This window comes from Chelonoidis abingdonii, chromosome 1 (assembly GCF_003597395.2).
Source record: "Chelonoidis abingdonii isolate Lonesome George chromosome 1, CheloAbing_2.0, whole genome shotgun sequence".
Lineage (NCBI taxonomy): Eukaryota > Metazoa > Chordata > Testudines > Testudinidae > Chelonoidis > Chelonoidis abingdonii.
In genome coordinates, this window is record NC_133769.1 from 133,996,738 (window position 1) to 134,005,951 (window position 9,214).

Genomic DNA, 9,214 nt, shown 5'->3' on the forward strand with positions numbered 1-9,214 from the left:
TAGTAGAAAATTCCAGTCTGAGGCAGACATTTTCTTGCAAAATCCATTCATGACAACAATCAGGTATCCTCTTTGTAAGCAGGACATCTGGGAAGGAGTTGGCAATAGACTTCTGTCTAACAGAATAGGGCCCATTCTCACTTTGCTAAATATAATTAATGGTTCATCATCATCATCATCAATCACACTTGTGCATCTCCACTCATTCCTTGTGACAGTTTGTAAGCATGACAAGGGAAAAGGGACTCAGGACTAAGTGCATGACATACGTCAGTCCCTTGTCACCTAAATCAAAGATGCTTTAGCTTAGCATTTGATGAAATACAGTTATGCTGGCCCAAACTCAAATCTGGCCCCTGTTCCCTACACCACATATAACATGGGATATTTGTTCTGTAATAATAATTTGCACTTGTAGGTCCTGCTCCAGCTCTCATTGACGGCAAGGAGAGCCTTGGTGTTGACTTCAATGGGAGCTGGATCATGCCTGTATGGAGTAGTGCCTTCCATCTCAAACACATTACAAATACTGAGGTAAGTATTTTATTCATGTTTTACATATGGGTAAACTGAGGCAGGCAGAGAGTTACTAAAGGGTGTGGGACAGAGCTGGCAGCAGAGCACTTATTACTCTACCTCCACTCCTAATCTTTAACCTCAAGACCCTCCTTTCATTCATTTCCCTCTCCTTCTAGATGTGGATGAGTGTTCATCACCTAACCAGCTATGTGGAGATGGACATGTTTGTGTAAATTCCCCTGGCAGTTACCGCTGTGACTGCAGACCTGGCTATTATTTTGAGGCTATCAGTCGAACTTGTGTTGGTAAGTTCCACCTACTGACTCAAACTATACAAGCTCTTCTGAAACATTATACTGTGGCATTTTATTTGTTTTATTTTATTATTTCATTTCATTAAAAGGATAATTTTATTAGTTGTTCACAAACTCTTTCATCTGAAAATGCATTAGATTATTTCATGATTTGTATAAGTACAAAAATGTATTAAAGAGCTATTGACATTTTGAAGAAAAGTGCATTTGTGTTGTTCAAATGTAATCATCTTAAAAGGTAAGATCATGAGAAGGCATGCGTAATTGGTTTTATGATATTTATGATGTGCACCTAAAGTGAAAACTTTCTTCTAAAAGATCACAGAACTGCCTTCTTTTGCTTATTACATTTAGGTATGCACCAGGATATGATAAATAAAACCAGTTCTGTTTCCAGACTAACATTCTGAGAATTCATTCACTCACCAGTGTAAAACTTAGATCCAGAGCATGAAAATCAAACTCCTGTGAGCAAATGGTGATTTGTGGACTGCTGATCTAAAGCAAGTCTGTACATTGGTTTCTATTCATATTTGTCATTGTAGATGTTAATGAATGTAGACGCTACCCAGGTCGTCTCTGTGCTCACAAATGTGAGAATACTCCTGGATCCTATTACTGCAGCTGTACTATGGGCTTCAAACTTTCCACTGATGGCAGGTCATGCGAAGGTAAGGGTGCAATTTATGTAGGCTGAGTAGATAGAGAGAGAAAGAGAAGCAGAAAATGATGAAGAAAGATTAGTATTCTTGTTTGGATAATTTCTTTGTTTTGTCATAGACTAAATTAAACTGGCATAAGAAATGGGTCCACTGTAGTCATTTTCAAGGTGGAATACAAGTGTTGTGATTAAACAATACAATTGTAACTCACGCTTCCACTGTGTGGCTCTCTGTCCTCCTCTAGTGACTGGATCACACAGAGGTTTGAGCCTACTACCACCTTTCAACCAATAGGCCTGGGCTTTTTAGCTCAGGCAGAAGATGCTCAGGCTTTTAGATCCACAAGCTGTAGGTTTGATTCTCACTGCTGATCACACACTCAGTGTTGGCACATTACATGATGATGGGCAGCAACTTTCTAGGAGGTAGTAGTACACTGCAGGTTGCCTCTCATGTCACCACCACACCACAGGCAGTACAGAGAGGATTGGGGGCTATAGCTTCCTCCTGCCCCTTATTGCCAGCTTGCTCAATGACACACATACTAATACATATTTTTGTGATTGTTATTTAATAAAAACATTTCCTTAGTCAACATGAATGTTTTTAGAAATGTAAGCCCCAATCCTGCAGGGCTGGGAGCCACAAAGGCAGATACCTGCAGTGCTAAATATAGATAATTTCTTGTATTTCAGACTTAAATGAATGTGAGAGCAACCCGTGTAGCCAAGAATGTGCTAATGTGTACGGTTCCTATCAATGTTATTGTCGTCGGGGCTATCAACTTAGTGATATAGATGGAATCACGTGTGAAGGTAAGAAATACTTAATCAAAGGATGCAAAAAAGGCATCTCTTAAGATGGGAGATGGGCATTCCTTTTTTGTTCTTGCCATGACAACAGCGACATTACAACAAAAAGTTACCTTAAGTTAATGCTGCTACAAAACAATATTTCATCATTTGGTTCTCATAGCATTTAATTGCCTATGAAAAGCTACCAGAGTTCTCATACAAGCCCATCAAGCCTCTGGAGTGATCTTGGCTTTCATGATGTGAAGGTCAGAGAGAGTTTTTGGTTTTTGTTGAAGTTTAGTTTGAGGCTTTTTGTGCACATTGAAGTGGGTTTCAGCTGTGGAACTAAGTTGTTTGCACATTTTCATCACTGGAGAATCCTGGAGAACATTTAATAAATGTCTAAAAATTCTAGTTAGTATTTTATTCACAACCCTTTTTGCGGCAAGTTATAAACATACATAAATAAGTCTTGCCCAAATATTTGTCATAGGGAGGAAGTGTTGCTTAGTGGATAGAGCACTGGACAGGAACTCTCTTCACTGGATTCTATTCCCAGTTCTGCTGCTGACTGGCTGGGTGACCTCAGGCAAATCACTTCAGGTTCCTGTGCCTCAGTTTCCCCAACTGTAAATTGGGGGTAATGATATTTTCCTCCTTTGTAAAGTGCTTTGAGATTTGTGGATGAAAAGCACTATGAATTATCTTTTACATAGCAAAACTATGTTTTTGACTTCTTGTTCTCTGTATTGCCTTTGATTTTCCCCAGACTTCCGTTGTTACCTTTATGCAGTGGTTTTTGTCCCAGCCCACTAATCTAAGTCACAAGCTAGTGTCTTCTTGAACCCAACACTATCATAAAGCAGTCCAGCTGCTGCAAACTAGTCAAGCTTCACAGGAGTTTAAAAAAATTGATGGGAATTTCTTTTTCAGACATTGATGAATGTGCTTTACCTACTGGAGGGCACATCTGTTCTTACAGATGTAGTAATGTTCCTGGAAGCTTTCAGTGCACCTGTCCATCTCCTGGTTATAAATTGGCACCCAATGCACGAAACTGCCAAGGTATGTTCAATAACTTTGCAGAAATATCTAACCTGATTGTTAGCTTGTGGAAAAAATCTAATTACATTTTTAATAGGCGGGAAACATAAATGTGTATGTCATATAGCCTTACAGGCAAGTTAGTAGATATCCTATGTCCACTAGAATTCAGTAGGGGCTAAACTAATAGTTCTATAATAATTAAATTGGATCCTATAGAAATTACTCTAAGACCGCAAAGAATGTAACAGAATACTCTTTCTACCGAATTTTTAAAACAGTCCATCAAATTCAGTAGAGAACTACATCCCAGCTAATAAATACTGCGACATTAAATGGGTTGGTTTAAGCATTTAATAAAAATATAATCGTGCTCCATAAAATGTATAGGATTTTTCCATTTAGGGACTATGTGGGTGAAATAGCTAAATCTTTTCAACAAATATTGTTCAGTTTTATGGGTAGGCACCAGAGCAAAGGTAAAGCACAGATTTTCATGTTGATAAACCCAGAATTCTTTCACCTGTTTCCCCTTATCTGTTCATTCTAGCCATGGAAGGAAAGTGAATGGTTTCTTCAGAGACCGGTGCTTGCACTTACTCTAGTGCCAAAGACTAATACATTTGGCTGAAATACTGTCCCCATGCACAAAACAAAGCATTTAGTTCACTTGACACTCCCCTCTTCCTGGTGCAGCCTAGTGCTTTCATCTGCAAGGCCTCACCCTATCCATATTTAAATTCCTCTAAATTAAAAGACAAACTTTTGCCATGCTGCCTACAGTGAATCGAGCTGACTTGTATATTTGTTCTTCCCTTTCCTCTAACCTCTATTTGTCTGTCTGGCCTTCAACCGTGAGCTCTTTGAGAAGGGACGTGCCTTCCTTGTATAAAATTTTTGGCATGTTACAGATGCTGTGATGAATCAATATTAAGTAATAATGATAATCTAAGATAAATGTATGGGTCAGGACACTTACAGTGCACATACACGTAGGGCTGGAGTCAAAGGAGGGGTAAATGTCAGACAATTTTGTTTCAACATTTAATCTAATAAAGCAAAGCAGCTTTTCCACTTATCCAGATGTATGTAGTGTCCATCATCATAGTGTCTGCGCACCACTTGTCACCTCTGCATGGTAATAAGCCTGCCAACCCACTCCCCTCCCACCCAGGCTGCTGAATATTTCTTTGCAGGCCTGCAGCCTCCCTGTTACCCCCTGATTGCCTGGCTGTTTTTATTTTGGGGAGCAAGAGTTTTCTTTCAGCCTCTCTTATCTGGCCTCTGAGGCCAGCATCATCCTGTTGGGTTGTTCCTCCGGCAGCAATTGCTAGCCCTAGTCCTGCTGTTCCTGTCCCTGCCCCTGCTGACACAATGCTTGCACTCAGTAGAAGACTGTCTGCATGTGGGAGGGGCCACTGGGGCTCCAAATACCTTACATTTTGGTTGTCAACCAGAATTTGTCATTTATTAACACTGCCCTTTGCTTTTAGAAAATACAAAAAACCCAACAGTTCTGTCATGTTTTACAGTCTGAAAACCACATGTTCCAACATCCCTTCAATAAATCCATCCGTCTTTTATCCACCACCCCTGAGGAATACCACTTGTGGAGGTTTTTTTCCAGCCAGCAGTAAAATCATGTTGCTCCCCTGTATTGCTAACATGTGAGCTTCATCAACTGAGGCCTACAAGCAGAGGAAGGGCTTGTGTTTTCATCCCTTTTATCTTTCCCACTTGACAGATATCAATGAGTGTGTTGCAGAAACACACAACTGCTTATTCAATGAGACCTGCTTTAACATCCAAGGCAGTTTTCGCTGTCTCTCTCTGGAATGCCCGGAAAATTATCGCAAATCAGGAGATACGTAAGTACATTCAATTTTCTAGTAGGCAGGCTTGATGGGGATCTCCCCAGGCCTAAAGCCACCATCAAGTAAGCATATTGTGGATCCTTCCAAATTTGTAATTCTCCAATCTGCCAACCCCATCAGTGGCACACAAAAAATTATGGTCTTTCTTCCACATGTGAGACAGGCTCATGGTTCTTGAATTAAAAGTCTTTAAGTCACAAATAACACCAAATGGCGAGAGAGACACCAAATTGGATGCACAAGGTGATATTATCAGCATAGGCTTCAGATGGACAGCCTGGTGGTGGAGGTCACATTTAGCCTCAAGATTCCAACACTCCCACAACTGGACTCAGGAGCTCCTTTCTTCCCTCAGATTGGCTAAGTCAAACCCTTTATCTGCTTTTATATTTCAGTGAAAGTTTCGTTTTCCTTGCAGTTCTCCCTCTAAAGCCTTATCTATACTATGGAAATTTTGCAAAAAAAATTTCCCTCCCTGCTAACACCGTTTCATCTCTACCACTGTTGGCAAGACTGGGAGCCCAGGTGTAGAAGACCTGTTGGCTGCTACCAGTATTTGTTTCATTTCGTGCTGCTCAGAGAAGATCTAAATAGCATGGTGTATAAAATGCCACAGGCAGCTAAGAACCCATCTACACTAGCTGTAATGGTGCCAATGATAAGAAGAAATCTTTGCAAAATTTCTCTAATGTAGACAAAGCTTGTGGCTGCTCCAGGGCCGGATTCATTCTGGCTTCCTCCTCCTCCTTCCCATCTGCTTTATGGCAGATCAGCAATCAAGAGGTTCCTTCTGAAGGCCATGTGGTTGTTCCACAACTTCGCAAGTGCACCTGCCCAGGTAAGTTTCTATTCTGTCCGCTAGAGAGAGAGGCTGACATGCCACAGTGGTCATAAATCTGGTCATTCCCCTCCCAGTCACTGAGAAGACATGATTCCATCACACACCATGTCTCAGCTAAGATTTAATATTCTATGTCCCATCTGTGGAACGAGGCTAACACTTATCTGCTTCATAGGAGTGTTTGAGGATTAGTTTGTTAGTGTTTGCGTCAAAGTCTAAAGATGCAAAGTGCTATATAACTGACATGGTGGGTATTAATGTTATCATGACCAGGATGCGCTTGAGGGAGTTTCATATTACAACATTTATTGATAAAATATACACAAAAGAAATTTGACTAGTATTTTGTGAAATGTCAATAATTATATTAAACAACACTTGCCAAGTAAATGAAGAAAGAATGCTTTGTGATACAGGTGCCTTATTTCTTTTTTTGTTTGTTTAATTACATCCTACTTTATAAAATGCACTCATTTGTAATAGGTTACTAACATGATTTAGCAAAGTTCTATGGTTATGAAAATTCTTGAGGTGTCAAGATTAATTTAAAAATAAACACGACACACAAACGCACATTGCATTCTTCTTTTAGTCTTTCTCCATTTGTCTTTTCCCTTCCCCGAAACACTATTAGTTTGACTTTTGGCTAACTCATTTGCTTTCTTCTCTTTATGCCTATGCATGCAATAAAGCACACAGCAATTTGTGACTTAAAGAATCAGTCCCTATTAAATTGTCTCCATGTTTGCTCACCTGTGGCAACCAGCAAACCTCTTAGTATCCAAGCTGTAGGGGAAAACACACCCTTTTTTCAGTCACAGTAGTAGGTCAGAATAGCCTCTGATCCCTTTCTGAGCCAGCGAGTCTGTTGTCTTGCCCACCTTAGATGGACTCATGGAGAGAGATTCCAGTGTATCCTGACATGAAATTGGGATATCAGTTAGCCAGTAACCAGCATAAAGAGTTAGTGGTCCAAAAACGTCCCTAGCTAATAGCCTTCGGGCCTGAGTTCTGGAACGGGGCTATATAATGGTGGTAGCGCTCACTGTTGTTCGTTATTAAACCTAAATTATGTAATTCCATAAAATTATTCAGTGCTTCACAAGCACAGATTAAGACCTGTTTCCTGACCTGAAGTATTTATATCTTACTACCAAGAGAAACACAAGACACCACACAATAGCACGTAGGGTGGAATGGCAAGAAGTTTATTTGAAATCTCTAAATCCCATTTGGAGTGATGCTTTGGGGTCTGCAAATGGAACAGGCCCTGGAATGGGTTGTACAAGGAAAGAGATGTTCCTTGCACACTTCCTGGCACACCCATTTATGGGCTGTCAATTATGAGAAGCATGTGAACGTGTTCTCTCTCCAGCGCACATTTCACTCTTACTCCTCTTTCTGAACAGCCCATGATCTTGATATTGCTTTTGCTTAGGTACTTCATACTAAGAGTAAACTTAATGACCCTCCCTTAACAAACTTTTTGTTTCTGAATTGCATAGCATATAGGGTCTCTGTGACAATTAATTCAAACATTGGTAACCGCAAAGCCAAGGGAAAGAAATGGTTATGGCTGTTTATCAGAAGTGTATGCTAAATCAGGCTAGGACTAGATATATATTATATCATATTTATTTATTATTATTATTAATAAAAGTTACCCATCATTTCCCATTATCAGACCCTTTTTTCAGATGCTTATAACTTTGTCAAACTTTAACTCTTTGGGCTGCAATTTTCCATGCCAGACATCTTTCCAAAACCGTCAGTGTGAGACAATTTCAGTCAAAATGGTTCAGCTGTTTCCAAGAATAAGGAGAGGGAGAGGAAATCATTGTTTTGATCATGTTAAAAAAAAAGTCTGACCATTTCTTTGAACAGCTCTAACGCTGCCACGCTTTGGAGCAGGGACTTGAAATGTGTCAGGGATGTGCCTTTTACTATCCCCATGAGAATCCACCCAAATTTGACCAAGTTATAAGCCTTTGAAAACCTGCTGTTCACACATGCTCAGCAGTGATGTCTTTTGATTTTTAGCAGCTAAAATTTCTGAAGATTCCATCCTCACTGAGCATGCTCTGTCCCCTCACAGCAGTTAGTGCTGAGCAGACTCTGCTTGCGCTATCCCTACAGATGGCCTGAGCATGCTCCATCCCAAGGCTACAGCTGGAGGCTCAGAAGGTCTTACCCTGTAATGGCTGTTCCCAGCTGCTCTGGATAATGTGGGACTTGAACTGAGGGCAAGGAGACTGTATCTGCTGTGCTCTTAATGCCCTCTCCCCCACCCCCTTCCCTCATGCCAAGGAGAAGCCATCTGATTCTAATGCAGATGGGAGAAAAAGCTTCATTGAGGGGGTGGCAAAAGGCAGATTGGGATGAGGAGTCTGGAGGGGTGTAGGGAGAGAAACTGTACCTGACTGGGTGAGGGAGGGACTGGATGCGGAAAAGGAGAGGCTGGGACTGGGAGCTGAGGGGAGGAGATTGGAACTGGTTAGGCAAGAAAACTAAGGGGAGGTTGAGTGTAGACTGGGAATGGAAGCTGGTGAGGGAAATAGAGGGGGTGGGGGAGGAGTGGGACTGGGAGCCAGTTGGCTGTAGGCAGGGGCAATCTGGGATCAGCTGAGGAGTTTACAGGATTGGGCAACCAGTCCTAGTTCTTTCCCAGGGTATGTCTACACTACAGGATTATTCCAATTTTACATAAACCGGTTTTGTAAAACAGATTGTATAAAGTTGAGTGCACACGGCCACACTAAGCACATTAATTTGGCGGTGTGCGTCCATGTACCAAGGCTAGCATCAATTTCTGGAGTGTTGCACTATGGGTAACTATCCTGCAGCTATCCCATAGTTCCCGCAGTCTCCCCCGCCCCTTGGAATTCTGAGTTGAGATCCCAGTGCCTGATGGGGCAAAAAACATTTGTCGCGGGTGGTTCTGGGTACAGCCTCAATCCTCCCTCCATGAAAGCAGCAGACAACCGTTTCACGCCTTTTTTCCTGGGTGAACTGTGCAAATACCATAGCATGGCAAGCATGGACCCTGCTCAGATCAAGACCGCAATCGTGGACATTGTAAACACGTCGTGCATTCTCATGCAGTCTATGCTGAACCAGGACCTGCAAAGCCAGGCGAGGAGGAGGTGGCTACTGCAGCGCGGCGACG

The 9,214-nt window shown here is 41.5% G+C and overlaps 1 protein-coding gene across 2 annotated transcripts in view; it reads left to right on the top strand.

Moving 5' to 3' along the window:
* The window catches only part of FBLN1 (fibulin 1), a 114,637-nt gene that overhangs the window by 53,870 nt on the left and 51,553 nt on the right, over nt 1-9,214 (top strand). For both annotated transcript variants that reach the window (XM_075070465.1, XM_075070464.1), the window contains exons 10-14: nt 696-824; nt 1,379-1,504; nt 2,191-2,310; nt 3,223-3,354; nt 5,078-5,201. In XM_075070465.1, coding sequence (XP_074926566.1) covers nt 696-824; nt 1,379-1,504; nt 2,191-2,310; nt 3,223-3,354; nt 5,078-5,201 — 631 coding nt within the window. The remainder of the gene's footprint in view (nt 1-695; nt 825-1,378; nt 1,505-2,190; nt 2,311-3,222; nt 3,355-5,077; nt 5,202-9,214) is intronic.